Source organism: Astyanax mexicanus, chromosome 3, assembly GCF_023375975.1.
Source record: "Astyanax mexicanus isolate ESR-SI-001 chromosome 3, AstMex3_surface, whole genome shotgun sequence".
NCBI lineage: Eukaryota > Metazoa > Chordata > Actinopteri > Characiformes > Acestrorhamphidae > Astyanax > Astyanax mexicanus.
In genome coordinates, this window is record NC_064410.1 from 52,932,114 (window position 1) to 52,953,509 (window position 21,396).

The following is a 21,396-nucleotide window of genomic DNA, read 5'->3' on the forward strand; positions in this document are numbered from 1 at the left end:
TTCTCCTTGTTATTCCTGTCTGTTTCGAATTGGGTTTCAGAGATAACAGGAAAACACTCCACGATAAAACAGCTGCTCATAATGTGATTTGGACCAAACAGGCCAGAACACGTAACATTAAAATCCAATTACGCGATTAACTTTATGTGTAAAGGACAATAAAGTGTGAGTGGATCTTATTTTTTTTCGCTGGCTTGTGGCAGCATCAGTCATCCTAAAGTTACAATCCTAAGGTTACAGTAAATTGCTATTGGAACAACAGTGGTTTCCATAGACACAAATGCAGAACACACATGAGTATTGTATTATGAAAGCAAAGCAACCTCAACACCCACGCTCCTTCAGACCAATGCAGCTATCCCTGGCTCTCCCACTGCCTCTTTCCCAGCAGCCTGAGATGTGAAATGGGAAGCTACAACATAGAAAGCTACACTATAAGCATGTGCAAATGTTTGAGGACACTCATTTTGCTCAGTCCCCATTTATATGAGCTTCAGCATGTTCTGGGATTTTGAAGCAACGGCCACTCGGACCCAACCCAATAAGCTACTATAATATCAAACACTATCAATCGCTGTGCTGAGCTCTGCAATGGGTTTTTAAAAAAAACCATATAGCAGGCAGCTATATATAAGTGAATATGGCAAAGGGTATTTTTGCAGATAAACCAAAACACAGATATAAACTATATGTCCAAATACACCTCTGGAAAAAAATAAGAGATACTTACGTTTTTTAATCAGTTTCTCTGATTTTGCTATTTATAGGTATATATTTGTGTAAAATAAACATTGTTGTTTTATTCTATAAACTACAGACATTTCTCCCAAATTCCAAATAAAAATATTGTCATTTACAGCATTTTTTGCATAAAATGAGAAATGGCTGAAATAACAAAAAAGATGCAGAGCTTTCAGACCTCAAATAATGCAAAGAAAACAAGTTCATATTCATAAAGTTTTAAGAGGTCAGAAATCAATATTTGGTGGAATAACCCTGTTTTTTATGCAGTTTTTATGCATCTTGGCATGTTCTCCTCCACCAGTCTTACACACTGCTTTTGGGTGACTTTATGCCACTCCTGGTGCAGTTCAGCTTGGTTTGATGGTTTGTGATCACCCATCTTTCTCTTGATTATATTCCAGAGGATTTCAATTTGGTAAAATCAAAGAAACTCATCATTTTTTAGTGGTCTCATTTTTTTCAGAGCTGTATTTGTTGACATCCAATGTAATGAATGTGTCCATTGGTGTAGCGACGAATTACCAATACATTAGGGTTTTCTGGAGCAGATAAGTACAGTATAATGGAACTATAGACACTACCCCTAATGTTAGGCATGGGGTATGGGGTTTAAAGCCTCCCTTCATTAAACTGTTCTCCATGCATTACTTTTGGAGTGAGTCTTGACCTCAGGATATTTGAACCAATGTACACCAGCAAAAAGTGGGTAAAGACACACACACACACACACACACACACACACACACTGTTCGACAAATTGTTCGCTTGATTAAAAAACACATTTTTGGAGTTTGCTAGGCAATTCGATTCACCAGTGAAAATGGGATACTTCCACCTAGATAGTGACTTAACCCAAGACCCCAGTACTAAGAAGCAAGTGTGCTAACCACCAAGCATTACTATGAAGCCCATGCTGCTAAACGCAATTGAATCATCAGAGCAATGCTCCAAAAACTGGAAGAATATCGTCTATGCACAGTAGGGGCAGTTACTCCAACAAAAGTGCGTGGGAGAACCTTACTTCATCTTACCAAAAACAATGAATGAGCAGGTGTCTCAATACTTTTGTCCATTTAATTGTTAAATGTTAAAGGTAGCAAAAAAGTGAAAAACTCAAGTGGTAAATCACGCATCCCACAGAGGTCCATACATCTAAGCTGAGCTAACTGAGTTAAGCCTTTCTGGGCAGAAGAATGGAAACGAGGGAAACATTGGTTAATGTCTCTCTTTCACTTTTTCTCTCATCTCTCCCTTCTGTCTCTCTCTCTCTCTCTCTGTATATATGACTTAAAGACACATGAGATCCCATCCAAACACTGCATGATAGAATTCTTGCTAGCAGAATGGCCTACTCCCCGAGAGAAGCCGCAATCAGCTCCTCAATGTGTCTTTAATCCGTCAGCCCTCGTCTGAAACCCGGCACTCTGCTGCAGAAAAGATGTTCCTTTAATACTCCAGCATTACCTCACAATCTGAGCACAGGCCTAAGGATCGCATGTGAGAGAGCTGCATAATTCTCTCTGGCGACAGTTATTGCATCCGTTTGCTTCTGCAGAAATACAGGGCCTTAAATGTCCTTAGTTACAGCTGCGATAAAACCAGCCAAACGTGGAACGCACTGGTGGAGCAATGGTTGATTAAAGGCATTGTATTCTATATAGGAAATTGTATCTATAAATCATACAGACTGTGAACACTATCGATTGGTATTCAGCTTTTGTTTCATTTTTCGCTTCATTGTCAGGTAATTGCTTTGGCAGGACTGATCCAGAGTCCAAGCACAGAGTTCTTTACAGCGCAAAATACAAAACAGAATTTCTGCCTGGTGAGTAATACTGTTCCAGATGATATAATAGGAAGAGGTGAATTGAACAGAACATTTGATTTCTTGGGTGTACAGTTTCTTTCTTAATTGTTGTGCCATACTGCTGTCAGCATGTTATAGTGTACATGTAACAAGGTTGTGGCAGGTCATGATCTATCTGTTAGAACACAGAACTGATCTACAGTCAGCTCTATTGTTCAGTTATAGCTATGGTCTGGTGGTCAGCAAGTACACTCATCATAGTCAAAGATTTTAGTATGTTTAGTTTTTCATTTATGTCTTTTTTTAATTCAATATGTGGTAATGAAATCCTAATTCCTGGCAAAGCAACTCTGTCTGGCTTTTATATCAAACACAAAAAAAATCACATAGATTTTGATTCTCATATTATCCATTGTAAACAGTAATAAGGGCATCTGTATATTTATAGTACATATGTTAGTACCTTGTATATTTAAACAGTGCAAAAATATATGTATATATAGTTATATATATGTTCCCCCTTATACATCTATAACTGTAAGGGAGATGTGACACAGCGATTAGGCCAGCTTTTAGTTTTATTATTTTTAAACATAACAATTAAAAGTGTTCATTCACTATTATATTAAATCTTTCAAAAATGCCTGTCAAACAGTCGTGAGTACAAGCATGCGAAGCGTGATATCGTTTAAATCTATCAGATTAAGGCTATTAAAGCTGCCACACTAATGATTGAATGCCTTTGCCTGGGGGGCGAGGATGACGCTGAAGCTATGCCCACTGTAAATATCTCGTGTGGTGCGCTGTTCTACTCATATTCATAAAGATTTAGGAAAGACGGACGTAAGATCCTGGATCAGGCCTCTTACTCTGAGAAGTCTGCTTTGCATGATCCTTGAGCTGGAGGACACACTGTAAGTCTTCAACAGAGAGTTTACAGCTTACTCATATCCTTCATCCCCCCCCGTCCGCCAAGTACACCCCCCAACCCCCACCCCGTCTCAGAAATCCATATCAATCTGAGCCGGAGAGATTGCTCGATTCCAGAGAGGATCTCTCCATTTACTGTAGGGCAAAATCCAGGGATTTAGGACTTGGCTGGTTAGTGTACAGCGATATTAAATAAAGATGTAGCGCTCGCTGTACGCATGAGTATGCAGCAGAGGCTGGGTCAGTGGACATGAACCATATTGCTGCATAACCTCATATGTGTTGCTGCGTATGTTCAGTCACACACTTCTGAGGAAATATATCTATTAAAACGACATCATAGATGTGCATGTTTTATTCAGGGCTGAGACGGCTGTTGTTGAAATCCAGTGTACGTGCTGCTTTTTAAAACTGATGCACGAACACGTGCCCACATGTACGTCTGTACGGACACACACACACACTGACTTCTGGTCTTGGAATTCCAGAGCTATGGTAGTAGTCTATTCAAAAGCTCCCCTTAGTCAAATATACTGAGTTGGCAGGTAAACATCGGCCAATTCTGCCTGTCTCTCGGCACTATTGGCATTACAGACAGAATGTGAAGGCATTCTTCCTGGAGCTGGCAAATGATCAACACAGGTCTTTGATCAAACATTGATTGTCTTGTTCATTTACAACCCCCGTGTGGCCACTGACCTTTGAGAAACACCAGCACCACCTGGACTTTCGTTCACGTACACACCACTAAATACCACAAGAGGCAGTTCCACTCATTCTGTCCATAACACTAAATGACTTGACTCTTTTTCACACTTTTATGGAATTGTGATTAAATATAAGCCATTGCATTCAGTAGCTCCTCTATTTCACTGTTGTGTTTCCGTGGATCTCTGTGGAAACGTGCGCCTAAAGTGTAATTACATGGCGTGGAAGTGGACAAATTGCTATTTTAATAAACGCGAGGTGACGAAACTCAGAGATGTGCGTCCGGATGGAAATAAAATTACAGAATGACCACAGAGTTCAGCAAAAAAATGTAGGTAATTCAGCCTGGAATTTTCTCAAAGGAAGTCTGACAAAAACAAACATGGTTGTTCCAGATGGGAATAAAATAACAGAGGACCCCCCCATAAAAGAGAAAATTACCCCAGGACCCCCTGAGAAACTAATCCCATCCGAATAGGGCTTACACAGAATTTTATATGGCCTGAATTAATGGGCTTTTCCAACCATGGGCATAAACAACATGGCGCTGACTATAAAATAATGACACCACTGCAGTGGTCTATGGCGTTTGGCATGTCAGTGTACAGTGTATGTTTGCAGCATTTCCCTGTGTATAGCTTTGGGCTGTTCTATGCGTAAGTGATTAAGATAAAAGAGAGAGGCTTTGGAGAATGTTATGGACATAGTATGGGGATGTTCTGCCAGGTTGCCTGGGTTGCTCACTTTCCCATGCCTACCACACAAAGTCAAAATGGTCCTTTCCTGTTCTGTTTAAAACAAAACACAATCTACTCCTTAATGAAGCTAACCAACCTCACCCAAACACATGAACACTGACCATGCCAACATTCATTCACTGGCACTGTGAAAACATCTCTACTTTCAAAAGTCGATCAAGTAAAATCACAAGACTTCAGCAGATAAGTCTTACTTTTTCTTTTCTCTGTAATCATTTCTGCTCTCTTAAAGCAAATACAGGATCCCAGAAACCGTATGGTAGTATGTCTAATTCTAAAAGACTTTTACAGTGTTTTTTAGTGTTGCATTACATGAACAATGCAATGCTTACACAATCATATTGTATATTGGAACATGATCCTCATTAGTCAGAGCTCATGTTTCTTTTGCCTAAACCACAAGCGCTAAAGTCTAAACAAACTTTTAGTGGAGTTGACTGTCGTTACCAAATCCTTAAACGTTTGCCAATCACTTCACCCAGTGCTTTATTGGTAAGGATAAATTTCATGATAAAATAAAATCAATGAAAATTGGCTGACTAGATTGAACAATAGTTTGGCTGATTGGTAAATTACTGTATGAAAAAACAAGATGGGTGAGGAGTGGACAGCCCCAGTACCATGCAGAAAAGTATAAAGGCCTAGGTTGAACGTATAAAGGTTACACTGGTGAATCACTTCATCAATAACTGTTTAGAGCATAACAGAGTGAGGGGTGTGCATCTCCATGCCATACTTGGTCTTCATACCTTCGCCAAAACGTTCTTGACACTTTGTACAACCTTCTCATTCCACTCAAATCAAGAGAAAGAGTTTGATTTAGCTGAAGATATTCAAGCCTGAATCTATAAATAAAGTCCTTCATCTACTGTATTCATTACTGTTAAATATAAAAATGCTTCCCCAGGACATTAGAAGATCTATGGCAGTAATCTCTGGAGAGGTGACCCTACTTAAAGCCTTGGGGGTTGAATGAAGTGTCACTGGTTTAGATGGCTGCCATGATTGGACCAGACATTCCAGAAGATTTTTCCAGTGTAATTTGGCCACACAGAACCTGGCATGTTATTTAGATGAGGGTTTATTGCCAAATAGAGATGCAGGGGACCAACAGACCAGTGTTAAATGTAGTTTTATTTGGCCTGCTGGTGGAATTTGTTATCTTCGTGACTGGCTGTTGTGTATTTTTTGGCGTCTTTGTGGTTTTTGTTTTTTCTCTCTTATAAACACAAAAGTAAGAAAATACATCAGTAAATAAACCTTTAAATTACCATGGGATTGCTAATCATTGTACATATCTAGTACATGTACGACAGAGACAACAGTTCACGATGTAAAAAAAAATGTGCTTTGTCAGCACAATAACCCTAGTTTGCTGCAGAAATTGTGTCTGATATTCTAATGGTTTAATGGTTTTCAAACCAAGATTTCTAAAACATTTTTTTGTTTTAGGAAGTAAAATGATATTAGCATACTGGCATTAGAATATATTTTCTTTAAAAATACTCAGAGATCTGAATGATATTTTAAACTGCTGATTACACACAGAAAGCAGAGAGGGTTCTTTATAGTAGACTACTAAAATAGTTCTAGTTCTTTAACAAATGTGAGCTTGTTCTAGCTCTGAAAAGTAACATGTAAACATGTTCATTTTATTCATCTTACTGAATTTCTTAGTGCAGTAACTGATCTGTCTACTAAGAAATACCTGTTAAATTTCTGTTTTTTCGGGGATCATTTTTCAAAAATGTCATGTACTGGCATCTGTGAATATGTACAAGAAATATATCATATCTTTGCTTTAGCTCAGACTTCCCTTATAGCATAGTCTGTAGATATGCCATAGAATGTTATATTCTATTTCTTTGCATGGTTGATAACAGTTTGTTACATAAAGGTGCTGTAAACCAGAACATTTGAAAAACTGAGGCCGAGACAAGGCTGAGGTCAGATTAAGGTATTTTATATAAGAGAAAAATAAAAATATATTAAAAAAAAAATAGTCTTATTGTGAAATATTATATTTTAGTCTTGCTAAAATGTATAGGATTTAAAAATGACGAAATATGAATAAATTAATATTAAACACTGTAAATGATTAGCTTAGAAAATAAAGTACTTACATTTAACTGTTAATGTTATTCAAGGATTCAAGGAGATTTTATTGTCATTCGCATCTTATGTGGTACATGAGGTGGAACGAAATTGTGATCTCACGGTCCAGTTTACACCCAGGAGCTGTTATTAAATAGATATATAGATAAAAGTACAATAAAGGAATACAATAAAAATAGAATATACAAAATAGTTAAAGATAAATACCCCAAAATGAAATAAATAGAAAGAGTAGACAGGTTGCAGCAAGTCCAGAGTGCAAATGTGCTATAGCAGCATGAAATGAATTAGAGCAGTAGAAAATAAAGTGTCTCAGTGCGGGTAAAGTGACCGTGTTTGTGCAGTAATTGTCCTTGTGTGTCAGTGCAGTGTGTTGTTAAGTGGAGTTTAAGAGTCTTACAGCTTCCGGAATGAAGCTGTTTCTCAGTCTGGTTGTTTTGCACTTGATGCTCCGCAGCCTCCGTCCTGAGGGAAGCGGGACAAAAAGTGCATGTGCTGGGTGGGTGAGATCCTTCCTGATGCAGGTGGCCCTCTTCCTGCATCTGGAGGTGTAGATGTCCATGGTGCTGGGGAAGCTGACTCCAACAATCCTCTGTGCAGCCTTCACCACCCTCTGCAGAGCTTTCCTGTCTGCAGCAGAGCAAATGCTTTCTGAATCCAGCTCACCACAAGACCAAACCAAACCATAAAAGCTTTATATAGCATCTAAAGGGCCTTTTAACACTCTTTCCTGAAATACATGGAGGCCGTGTAGAAAAACTGTAATAAACGTATAATTTATAAGTGTGTGATGTCTTATTCAGCTCTTGTACACTTTTTATCTTGGGAAAAAATCATCGTGTTAATCCCGGGGATGAAAACTTTGTAAGGGGGAAAATGTTAGATCGATGTGATCATTAGCTGTGGTTCATCATGCTGTGCTGCACATGCAGCCAAGTGCTGTAGTTGAGTTGTGACTGTAGGCTGTGTGGGTCATTTAGAACTCATTAACTGCAGGAACAGTAATATATGTGACAGTTAGGCTTGTTTGTGATTTAGGTTTTGGGCATTAGTTTCTTCTGCCTCACTCTGCAATTACTGCACTTCTAACCCTCAGCCATTTCCCATCTAGCTTTAAATAGGCAACAGCGAGAGGCTGGCAGTCCCACAGACTTTTCCTGACTGGCAAGTCTCCATCGCCAGTTATGATAACTGGGAACACTCAGGCTGCATAATGCACTTTAAAATTATTATCTGCGGAGTGGGTTTGGGGCTGCAGATGATTTGGTTTCTTATCAGAATGGAGGTGCACACATGCATCATTGCTATATATGGTCTATCATTGGTGTGTGTAAAAATTGTGTGTGTGTTTCTTAATAAAAGGTACTATATATATACACACACGTAAAAGCCATTAATAGAGTACTGAGCCTTTTAGCATCTAATAACATTACTTAAAGGGGACATATACCTCTTTTTACACAAGTGAGAACAGGTCTACGAAGGTCTACTATACAAAACGTTCATGAAGTTTTTATTTATTTATTTATTGTTTTCACAAAATCACTTTCACATATAGATATCTCACAGCTCTATTATTACAAGTTTCAGTCACTCTTTCATAATGAGCCATTTAACGGCTCTGTCACTTTTATGCAAATAATCTGTTGCTGTTTACACTGTGCTTTCATCAGGTGTTAGTGTTAGCTTTTGCTAAATGGACAAAAACACAAACAAGCTAGTTCATGTTTAACTTTGATAGAAGCACAAAACTCATTATTTAAAATTACTTACTACTAAAATCTTACTACTTACTACTACATCTGCTGACTTACCACATACAGCAGGTACAGATCCCTCCCTCAGACAAAGTCTGCTGGCTAATCCTGCGGTCTATTGTAAGGTTCTTAACCAAAATCACCAAAATAGCAGATTTTCAACTGATCTAGTGGGTGGGGCTCTGGTGGTGGTTGATTTTTTTTATTGATTTTTTATTGTGACATCAGAATAAGGCAGCCATCCAAACTCATAGAAACATATGATTTCTGACACCAAACTCTTTTTCAAAGAGATTTTTTGTCACTGTTTATAGAGGCAGTCGAAACCCAAGTGGATGTACAAAAGCATGTATAATTAGCAAAACTGTATAATTTTTTACTTTTTTTTCTGTCATGCACGCATCCACTAATATTACTATTAATTGCTGAACAGGCAAAATGTGTGTCTTTAGTCCCTTTGTGAAGGTTGTGATGTCTTAAAGTGTAGTTATCAAAAGATTACAGGGTAGACATATTATATGAAAGTGTTATTTAGGAACTTAATATAATTGTTTTATTCAGCTTTATTACAATTTAACAGTGTTTATTTAGAGTAAAGTTTGTAAAATGTATTGTTACATGGTGTTTGTATGCAATTTAAACAACTAAGCTGCAGACACACAAGCCACATTTGAGAGTGACCCATACATGTTCTCCTGCACTGGGAATTCAGTTAAATGGACACATATCTCAGCATCTCTCTAGTAAACACACAATCAGTAGATCTGATCACGAGCAAAGATACCCATACAATCTCCCCAACTGCACCAGTGGTTTTCCCAGTGAGAACTGGAGGTGCCGGAGCACAATTACACCAAGCAGCAGCCGCCCCTCAAACACTGTGTTTACAGCCAGGGGAGAAGGTTTGCTTTGGCCTGCGTTCCTCAGAAGCAGTGCGTGATTACCATACCACAACAGTTTGAAAGAACAAATCTATTTATAGAGATCAGAATGTTGATTAGATTCCTGAAGCCCTTCACAGGCACAGGCTGCTCTAAGCCAGCTAAATTCGTGTGATGGAAAAATCAGCTTTTGCTGTCACTTGGATTTAGCTGAAGTTTTAGTTAAGAGCAGACAAAACGCAGATTTTCAGCTTTCATTTGATTTACATCAATTCCAATGCTTAAAATTCCACTCACTGTCCAATAAAAAACAAGATCCAAGAACCTCCAGTTCTCAAAACTTCTGTCAAACACATCCCTGTTGTACAGGCCACCCCTCCTCTAACACTTCACAGTGAGAGTATAGTGGTAGTGTGATTAAAAACCAGGGTTATTCCACCAAATATAATTTTTTGAATAAGTGCTCTAAATGACAATATTTTTTGGGAGAAGATTTGGGAGAAATGTTGTTTGTAGTTTATAGAATAAAATAACAATGTTCATTTTACTCAAACATAAACCTATAAATAGCAAAATCAGAGAAACTGATCCTGATCCTCACCTTCAAAGTGTGAATGCGCAGGTCAGTGTCCTCTGCTGAGATGTGCAGAAGCACTGCACCATTAAAATACCAATCCACCAAAGTCAGACCACACCTGGCTCTTAAAAGGAATGGCAAGTGACATGCTGTTTTTTTTTTATGTAATGCCCAAAACACACCCATGATTATTTATTAAGATAATTACTACATGCTTTTTAAAGAAATTTCTTCTTAAAACAAAAAAACAAATGCAGTTTTTACATTGTTTCTAAAATTCATCAGTGTTTTCTTATAAGGACAATGGGATCCATCATAGTAAGACAGTTCTGTGGTTTAAAAAACTCCTGAATCTTACATCATTTTTTGACTTTTACAAAACAATATGAGAACCTTTCTAGGAGGCTATTGTTTAATGAAGCCCAACATTCTTTACCTATAAGCACATCTACAACAAATGTTGTAGTATGCTGTATGTGTTTAAGATGAATACTAAACACATGCCTAAACCAATAAGTATGGACATGTAGTCTAATAGACTACCATCTAAAGGTTTGGAATCACCTATATTAACTACCTTCAGCTTTTTGAGATTCCTACATACAAATGTAAACCCATGAATTTACATAAAAAAATTAACACATTGTTTTGCTGTAGGTTAATGTTTGATTTTGAGAGCATTGATAAATCGCTTTTAAAACAGTGAGAAACAGGTGATGCTCTTTTCAGTGGATTTTTATGTTTTGGGTTTCAGATGACATTTGGAAACACTCAAACCTTAAATCAAATCTCCTATCAAATAAAAAGAAAATACCAGAGTTTTCCTCGTGACTTTCACCCATTAAATCCGTGTATAAATCCCGCAGAGGCTGCCGCTGAGCGTGAGTGCAGAGCGGAATGTGACGTTGTCATCATTTCATCAGTGAAATTACCACAAACTGGATAAGACACTAAGAGCACCACTAGGGGTTACACCTGACACTACTACTGCACATGAAAGTTTGAGGCTGTTGAGAGCGTGACTCGTGAACTTTGATTGGTTCACGGCTGTTTTGAGGAGCTTTCCATCAGTAAAGTATGTTAAGTTGTTGTGACATAAATCAAATTTCTAGTCAAGTTAAAAAGAGGACAGTGAGAAATCAGACGCTGTTATCAGCAGCACCTTCTGTTCCAGCAGACTGACAGGTCTGGAAGTGAATATCTCCACTTACGTGTGTTTGATCACTGGGGATAATGTGTCCCAATACCTGAAAGAGTTTAAACATCAAATACAGACAAACGCCTGCTGGGTCTTAACCTGCTTTACTTCCACTGAAAGGATCAAAGATCACTCTTAAACCACTTTAAACTCCCACTCCAGTCAATATTAGCTCCATTCTCTGTCAGATATGATGAAAATGTAACAGTTCAGACGTGTCAGAAACACTTACACTGGTCAGTTTGTCTGTTTAGAGCCGTAAGCGATGGCAAGTGAAATAAAGAGAATGATGAACAGAAAGAAAATACAAGCAGGTCTTATCTGAACAGTATGCCTCAGGCATTTAAACTACAGCTGGTATGAAAGTTTGAAAGTTGAGATTTGTAGAATCTATTCCGTAAATAATACAGACTTAAAACAATTCAAGAAGTTGCAAAACAAGGACACCTGTTCTTTCATTGTTTCTTCTGAATTGATATTTAGATATTTTGATATTTCTGAATGATATTTAAAAGAGTTTATCCTGCTTTTTTTTGTTGGAGAGAGTTTATACTGTCCAAAGAAGGCTTTCCTATTTAATTTTGGAGCATTTGGAGAATTAAAACCATCAACCAACCTCAATATCCCCAACTCATTCAAAAGTATTGGCACACCTGCTCTTCTGAAAGCAAATGTATTACAAAAGAGTTTGGAGCATGATTACTACACCACCTCATCCACAACTCCCCAACTCATCCAAAAGTATTAGAGGGAGCACCATTATTTTAGAGAACACAGTTCCACCGCTCCATATAATGCCTGGGGCTTTATACCCCTCTACCCTAGGCCTAAATTTTAAACCTAATTTGCTTAAAAGTCATTCTATTGGCAAGTCTTCTCTACAGGGAATAATGTGTGCATCAGTATATCTGTGCCAGCAATGGACGCAAAATAAATTAAGTAGCTAAATGCATTCATTAGAAGGCGTGTCCACAAACATTTGGAAACATAGTGTACCTGAAATGTTGGATAATCTCTAAAAATACTTTTCAATCTCAAAATTAAGGAAGTTAAATTCATTCTGCATTTTGTGTTAAACTTTTCTATAAATAAAAACAGTTTTCAATGGAAATTTTAGTCCTATTAATGTTTAATAGAACATAACTGTGAGAATAGTGGTTGATGTAGTTTTATCACTTCTACTCAGTGATAAAACTCTTGCATCCGGACTGCAACAAAAAAAAAAACAGAAGAACCAGTGAGTTTTTTGGCTTTCTCGGTCACATGACATCACGTTCAGTAGCTCCTCCATTTCCACCTGCTGTTGTGTTTACGTAGATCTTCGTGGATCTTACAGTGCATTGCAGTGAACTTATAGCTATTTTATTAAATGCGAGGTGATGAAACTCAGAGATGTTTGTCCGGACGGGAACAGATTTACCAGTGAAAAACAGTAGGTAATTCAGCCTGTAATTTTCTCAGAGGACATCTGAGAAAAACGCGTATATGGTCGTTCCAGACGGGAATAAAATTACAGAGGACCCCCCATAAAAGAAAAAAAATACCCCAGGATCCCCTGAGAAACTAATCTCGTCCGTATAGGGCTTAAGATGATTAAAATGTAAGGTGTTCTGGACACAAGTGTCAGTGAAATGCTATAAACGTGAGAGAAACGTGCGAGAGGTCATCTGTACCTGTAGTTGTTTTTCTCACTGCCGATGGCGAAGCGGTCATACTGGGAGAAGGCCTGATGTCCATCCCAGTCGGTCAGCTCCACACGCAGGATGTACTGCCTCTGACTGGTCAGCATGTACACAAACTCGTTCCCCAGCCAGTGCTCAGCCGACACGCTCCCAAAGCCCTGCGAGAGAGAGAGAGGGAGCGTTCAGGTCACTGCAGGAATTCAGCAGGGTTAGTGAGGAGTCCTGCAGCAGGCCATGGGAAACACAGGCCTGTCCAAGAGAAGGCAGGAACCAGTAACAAACAAGCAGCTCATCATTTATCTTCTATCTTCATAAGCTTATAGAGCTCATTTTTAAAAATGATATGTGATAGTATCAATACTCACTGACCTACTTTTAGAATAAACAAGAATGCAGCGCAAGTAGATGAGAAAATTAAAGAAAAATACTGTACTCTACTATACCGTCTAATATTTCAACTGGAGAGGTTGGTGTAGGACTGGGCAATTTATATATAGAATATGTAGAATACACTTGCAGTTATTCTAAACAAGATATAAAACTTGATAATATTGAAATATTTTGCCCACTAAATCAGTAACCATCTGTGCACGATTTAATAAAAAAAGTGGACAGGAGATTTGTGTGGAAATAGTTTGAAAGGATAACACTGGTAGAAAAATAAAAAAGCAGTATGAAGACTATTTTATAATCTTACACAATCATCCTAGGCCATCACTGAACTAATCTGAACTTCTTATAATGAAGCAGCATTACAAAGAAATTGTTTCCATGCTCCTGGCCTCCTCTTACAGTCAGGTGTAGGTGTAAGTGTAATTCATGCTTTGAGCTACACCTGACATACACACTTTTCACATGCATTTCTGGACAAGCTGAGATATAGAGAACCGTCATTGAAAGTAGTGTGGTGAGTAATGAAAAATGAAGAAGAAAAAAAAAATGCTACCTAATGTCGCTTTAAACCATTTTAATATAATACAAACACAATTAATTACAGCCATGCAATATTATCTTTCGCCGTTGCATGCATTTTATGAAAAATAAAAGATAAAAATAAAACCTAAAATTCGAAGTTCCTTTAACCTATCACATCATATCAGCATTTGGTCACAGATGAATATATATATATATATATATAGAGAGAGAATTTAACATTTACAAACCAAAACTACGACAATATTACCAAAATATGCAAGTGCTTGTGAACAGTGTAGTTTGAAAGATGCATTTAAATTTGTTGGCTGTTATTACTGTTATGAGTTGCAATAGTTCCATAGGCAGCAGCAATCATTAGGGCCCAAGCATGGCACCACTATGGAGCCAGGAACACATAAATGACTGACAGTGTTTTTAGAATGGCTTCTATTTATAATAGACGTCTCAAAGAGGATGTCAGCCAGAGTTTGCACTCATTGAATACTGACCTCCTTTTTTGACAAATGAGTTAAAATACCTTCAAACCAGAAAAAAATGTACATTTTTGTATAGCTTGTTACAAATTATTTGTATTTTAGTCTCTGAATATGAGCAACACCTGACTGGTAAAATCACTAAAATCTAACAAACAATAAAAATCAGGACCCAAGCATGGCACCAGATTCTTTTTCCAGGCTCTTATTTAAAATAGATGTGGGGTTTTATAGAAGATTGGTGAGCTTGCACTCATTGACTTTTGAACACTGTCTTACGTTTTTGACATATTAGTTAAAATATCTACTAACAGAGCAATATTTGGACATAATACACATGTATAGTTGTTGAACTTTAGAATTTCATTTAAAACAGTATCTTAATTTTAGTCACAGAATAAACTAAAGTGTTAAAAAAAACACCACTTACCACTTTTTCCTGCTTTTACTGAGTTTTTACCGACTTCATGTCAGTACACAGTTAATCTCATCAGGATGTATCAGTATTTATTGCTGGGCTTTCAGCCTAGCTGTGTGCTGTTGTGTATTTATTGTACTGTAAGTGAGTGTTGTACTGTCTTGTTTAATTGCAGTGTGTGTAGTCTGTCTTTTGATGGATTACACTGTGTGGTCCAGTAAACACTGTCTCTGGCTTGTATGTTGTTCCACTGTATGTGTGTATATGGTTGTGAAGGCAATAAAAGTTCTTCTTGACCTGGATCCACTCCCTCTCCTCTTCTTTTTAAGCTTTTTTTTTACAAGAGAATAAAACAATCAATATAAAATCTGATGTCAGAGGAAGGAGCCATCTAACAACAGTCACTTTGTAAGAGCTGAAAAGTCGTAACTAAACTAATTTAGATAAATCACTAATAAATTTAATCATAATTTTGTCCTGCAGCCACAGTCTTACTAATGCATAACGCACACACAACACATGCAACAGTTTACGCTGCTTTTCAGGCCGGCCTCATGCTATTCTCATTTGTGTCATCACTTTGTCATTACTCCTAATCTCCTAATATAACAGTCGGGACTCCCCTCTCAATAGAACTTGCGGTCTCTTCCCCTGTGTGTACTGTACAGCCTCAGCTCATTAAAGCAGCTGGAAAGGCTTCTGAACCAAGTCCTAATGCAGCGCAGGTGCTAGCGGCAGTAATTACGCACAGTCCGGCAGATCACCGCCAAAGCCCCTTTTTTGAACAGACTCTACCTGTTTATGGCACCCCAAACAAGCACCATATGCTCCTGGAACCAAAGCATCAATTCCTGCATTCGCTTTCTGTTTTTAGACAAAGTAAATAATAAGTGATCCTTCGTCACAGACAGATTTTTTTTAATACACTAAATGTTTTTTGGTGCTTGTATTCCTGATTCCTTGTATTATATTTTCTGCACAAATATCTGTTTTGCTGTGTTTGCTCATGTGAGGCTTAAATGCAGATGCTCAGCCTTGGAAACCCATTCCATGAGTCTTTTTACATTCTGCTGTTCTTGATCTAATCTGAAGGCCGCATGATGTTTGGAGGTGTGTAGTGATGTAGTGACTCTGCAGAAAGGTGGTGAACTCTGTACACTATGATTACACTATGCTCCTCAGCATCTGCTGACCCCGCTCTGTTATTTTACACTGACAGAGTGTAATATTTAGTAGTGAGAAAATTTCACGACTTGTACTTGTTGTAAAGCTAAGATCTCGCTCAAAAATTCCAACCTGGCTCGAACCCATGCAAGTTCTGCCCCAAAACATTGTGTCATTATGAGCCAGAGCCCGATTTAAACAAGACATTTTTTAGTAAGTAGAGCATTAAAACTGAGCTTTTTATAAACTAAATGCTGTTAATTAACATTGCAACACTGAAGAAGTATAGAACTGTTATTTAAGAGCTGCGTGATTATAACATTCTAACTTGTGCCGTGTTTATTAAAAAAAAAACATTTGATTTGTTACTTTGCTAAATTGTGATTATCACAACATTACTTTATACATAACTTTATATAAAACAAAAATAGCATTAAAAAAAAAAAAAAAAAAACAGATGCCTATGTCACCGACCATTTTCTTGAGCCAGACCCCAGTTTTAACTTGAAATTATTTACCTAAATTATGAACTTGGGTAAGTTCTATTAATATTAAGAGTATTAAAAATCTATGGGTTATTATCAGTTAATCATTTAGCTTTTAGAAGATTAATACATTTTTTTACTTAAATGTAGAACTTGGGTTGGGTTAAACCCAAAAATGTTAATTAAAAGACTAAGTTCTTCTAACCTAAATATTTTAAAATAGCTAAAAAAAAAAAAAAGTGTTCATTACCTTTGGATGTTTACTCAAGAAAGCTTAATAGGCGGCCTATTTTTATTTTTTTAAGAAGTGAACTTATTAGTAATTTACAGTAATTTTCAACATGCTCAAATCTGCCAATGCACAATTGTTATTTTTTATGTAACTGTGTAATTATGTAATTGCACTTTTTAATAATAGTGAGATTAAGAGCTGAAAGTGGGTCCAGGCTGATGTTAAGTGCTGGCTCTTGGTTTGGAGGAGGGACCTGTGTGTTTATGCAGTTACGGGGGATTCCAGGCCTTGTGGTTTATGATGTAAATACGCGACATTCCTCAGGTCTAAGGCAAGTCCTGCGTGGGTGGAACGACATGACCCTCTACAGTCCTCTCTATAAGTGCCTGCGCCTGTTGTCACAGCGTGGGCTCTGTGATTGGCTGTTATGGATCCAGGCCTCGTACCCTGAGCGCATGAGTGTTCTGGAGTCGACCAGATCCCGGGAAAAGTTCACACGCAACCTCACATCATTCCTCATGTGAGCTTCATCAGGAACTGAACCGACAGAGCGGGGATCGATTGCTGTTTAATATTCAGAAGGGGGCATCCTCCTGGGTGTGTGGTTGTGGATAAAGTTCGGAATTAGTTTGCAGTGTCGCAATAATCCTCTCTGAGGTCGCTATGCATCACTTCTCTAATAAGCCTAAATAATAACCTTTCCAAACCTGCTCTCATTCAAAACCTCAGATAATCAAATCACTGCCAAAACCCTGAAATTCATCTCGGCCATCTGAGTAACCCAATTTCTCTGCTGAGAGCTCATGAGACCGATAGCATAAAAGCATGACACTCAAGATTCTGCAGAATTTAAAAACAGGTTCTTGGATTAAAAATACAGGAAAGGACATTCCTATTATTTGGTTCTTCAAGCTTCTTCAATTTCAAACATCTCACTTACATGCATCATGTCCCATTGAAGCTAAAGCACACTGTACTACGGCTGCATGATACATTTTTCAAGCATAGTCATTGCGATTTGTAAATGTGCAATAGTCACATTGCAAGAAGTAGATACACAGCGCTGTCTCTGTGTCTGCTGCTGAGAAGGCCGAGAGAATCACACTTTTAAGTGCAGGTCGTTTAAATGCTATAGCTATTAGAAGATTAATACGTTTTTTACTTAAATGAAGAACTTGGGTTGGGTTTAACCCAAAAGTGTTAATTAAAAGACTCTTCTAACCTAAGTATTTCAGAATAGCTCAACCTTTGGATGTTTACTCAAGAAAGCTTAATAGGTGGCCTATTTTTATTTTTTAAGAAGTGAACTTATTAGTAATTTAATAAGTTTAAGTAAGTAAGGTCATTTAAATGCTTGATTATTGTTGTTTTGCTGTTTTCCTCGGGTTTTGAATGCTTGGCTGACTCTAAAGCGCTGACTCAGCTCTCGGTTGGTCCGGATCTCTTTCGTGAGAAACTGCGTAGGTGGGGGCGGGGCTGGTGCTGTCAAGGGTCCTGCATTGTTTAATATTGTGATATATACTGCCGAAAAAAAAAAAAAAAATCCATTGTCAATCTTTTCCAGTATCGTGCAGCCCTACACTGTACTGCACAATGCAGGACCTACTGAAATGAGTAAGGATGTGATGATTTCTACCACAGTCACAGTTAGCCAGACACCGCTGGTCACAATCATTACATCCAGGGTGGGTGAAAATGCCTTTTATGAATAAATTGCCTGTACAAATTTGACACTGTGGATCGAGGAATGCTAAATGCCTGCATAAGTTAAACAAAATAAATGTCCCAATTATCTGCAGCCACTGTCAGGCCTCACTCCATTTCCAGTAGTTTTACGTAGTTTGTGGGCATTTCCAAGCCATCTCTTGAGGTAAGTTACATAGTGCTATCTCATAACATTTTGCATGTCAGTGTATAATCATAGACAGATTTAAAGGCAGCTTTTTGTGGAAAACATGATTTTTTTTTTAAGTGAAGGTCATGCTATTATTATAAGTATACTATTAATGCCTTTATTAAACTTTATTAACACATCATTCACTCTAGTTCAGAGGTTCCCCCAGAAAAAGTCACTCAGGTCATTGAGCAGAATATTTAAAAATGACTCGCATAGCATACTAAGATCCATCAATCAGCAAACGTATATTTTTACAAAAGATAGGTAGGAATAGATCAAACATCTAAACAATGGTATAATGTGACAGGCAGATGTGTGTCTAATGCCAGGTATATTAGAGGTCAGGTCATTTGTCATTTATAAAGCCATCATACTTTACTGAAGCCTAAAACTACAGTATTTTGTGCACCCTGGACAATACCTTGAAATATGTGAAAGGTTCCTGTGTGGTAAGCACACACTTCAATTCCTTACTTTTAATTACTACATAAATAGTTGAACTCCATTTATAAGGGTGAATCTCACTGATTTTCGTGATTTGTGGTACTACTACTGCACTACTGCACTTGTAAGATTCAATTTTAATTTAATATGCTTTAAATCTGTTTCTTCTCTATTAATAATAGATTAGCGGTTTTGCTTAAACATTTATAGACGTCACTGCAGAATAAGATGAACAAATTAAGTAGGTATGTGAATAATTAGCTTAATGACTATAATTAAACTAAAATTCAAGGGATTTATAATGTACTGTATTTGTACAACCTAACACTATAAACAAAACACCAGTAATAAAACAGCACCTAACAGCTCATTAAACAGAAGACTGGGCTTCTAAACCAATGTAGCAGCACATAACTTCAGAACTTAATGGGACATTAATTATACCCAATCCATTCCAATCACAACCCCGGTTAATAAACACCTCCTACACTCTTTCACCTCCCACTGCTCCATCCCATGACATTTACTGGAGCCATACTCTCTCTTTCTCTTGACTTGACTTATGTCTATATCATGTGTGCAGAAAAAAAAGAATGCTACCTGTGGCCAAGAGTCTAATGTGCAGAATAAACTGTTATTGCTTTTGGACTTTGTAAAGTTTTCTCATCAGCAGTGGAGACCAAAACTGAGTCATGCCCTCTGGCGCTCCTGTGCCAGTCCAGACCTTCAAGACTGGATTTATGCTTGTGCTTACTCCTCTACTGGCCATCCTGCACATTCCTCACTCTTTTCAACAAGCTAAATCAGGGACAGCTGAAGGCTGGGTGATATAGGGTCTACACATGTTGTCTGAAAGGGGATGAATCAGCATCTGTGCTGCAGAGATGGATGTTAGAAAGTCTGGATGAGGTTTAGGAAGGAGATGTAGCTATATACCATTTTGTATTCTTTCCATGTTTTCTGGAAGTCGACGCTGCCATCCTCTCGATGCTGGATTACAGTCCATCCTCCTCCAGCAGACTCCATGTTGCAGTATACCTGTTTGGAGAGAGGCGTAGACACAAACTTATTTAGCCATATTCTTATTGTTTGGCTATTAATTTAATTTGAACTGCTATCAAGATTTCTAATAGTTTGACCCTAGTATAAGGATCAGAGCTTCAGTAGCGATTGACCTCCGATCAGGAGCTTTAAAATTGATGTCCAGTAGTAATGAATCGATGTATGCCATATCGTATCATGTGCAATAATATCGGCAACATTTTTGAATATCATAAAGGTTATGGTTAGAGGTTAGAGCTCTTCAAAGAGCACTTACTCTCTTAACACCTCTAACAAACTAACTACTTCTAACCTCATTTCCTTTTTCCCCTCCTTCACTCTTCTATCCCATTATTTACCTTCGACCTCCTTTAGGCCCTGTCTAAAGATGTTTTTACCTTTAACTTGTATTATTTTTGTACTTCACTGTTGTAAGTCACTTTGGACAAAAGCGTCTGCCAAATGTAATGTAATGTAATGTATTATACCATGAAATATCGAGCCAAATCACCCACCCCTAATTATCACATCAGGGTACTATGTTTTTGCTGTTTTTCACACTGTTCACACTGTTCGCATTTTATATTTTATATACTCATTTTAGGATCTCTAGTAGTAATGGCCCTACTACAAATATATCCACCATTAGCCCTACTATCAGTATTCCAGAATCTCCAAAAGTAATGTTTCTAATACTAGGATCTCTAGTAGTAATGGCCCTACTGCAAATATATCCATTAGCCCTATTATCAGTATTCCAGGATCTCCAAAAGTAATGGTGGTAGGTACTATCAGTAGGGGATCAGTAGGTAGAATAATTATAATACTATCAGGAGCTCCAAACACTACTACTATTAAAATAATGTATTTGTGGGGGGGGGCTGCTTTTACTGCTGTTAATTTCTATCATTCAGGCTATATTGATTTTTGGTCAGCTGCAGTTAAAGCAGGGGAGAAGACCAGGCCTGAGATGAAAGTGGAGTCCTAAATGGACACATGGCTGTAATCTAGCCGGGTGTGGATCAGTGTAAAGAAATGAGAGGTGAATCTGTGCCTGCTGCTCTTTGGTGGTAAAGCTCACACACATCCAGCTGAACACACACAGACGCTGGGTTAGAAGACAATTACCCAAGTGCAACTGCCTGGATC

The 21,396-nt window shown here is 37.8% G+C and overlaps 1 protein-coding gene across 3 annotated transcripts in view; it reads right to left on the bottom strand.

Moving 5' to 3' along the window:
• Positions 1 to 21,396, bottom strand: part of angpt1 (angiopoietin 1) — a 183,339-nt gene that overhangs the window by 18,286 nt on the left and 143,657 nt on the right. For all 3 annotated transcript variants that reach the window (XM_022683330.2, XM_007245762.4, XM_022683331.2), the window contains 2 exons: positions 20,143 to 20,244; positions 13,149 to 13,315 (listed from right to left, as the gene is read on the bottom strand). In XM_022683330.2, coding sequence (XP_022539051.1) covers positions 13,149 to 13,315; positions 20,143 to 20,244 — 269 coding nt within the window. The remainder of the gene's footprint in view (positions 1 to 13,148; positions 13,316 to 20,142; positions 20,245 to 21,396) is intronic.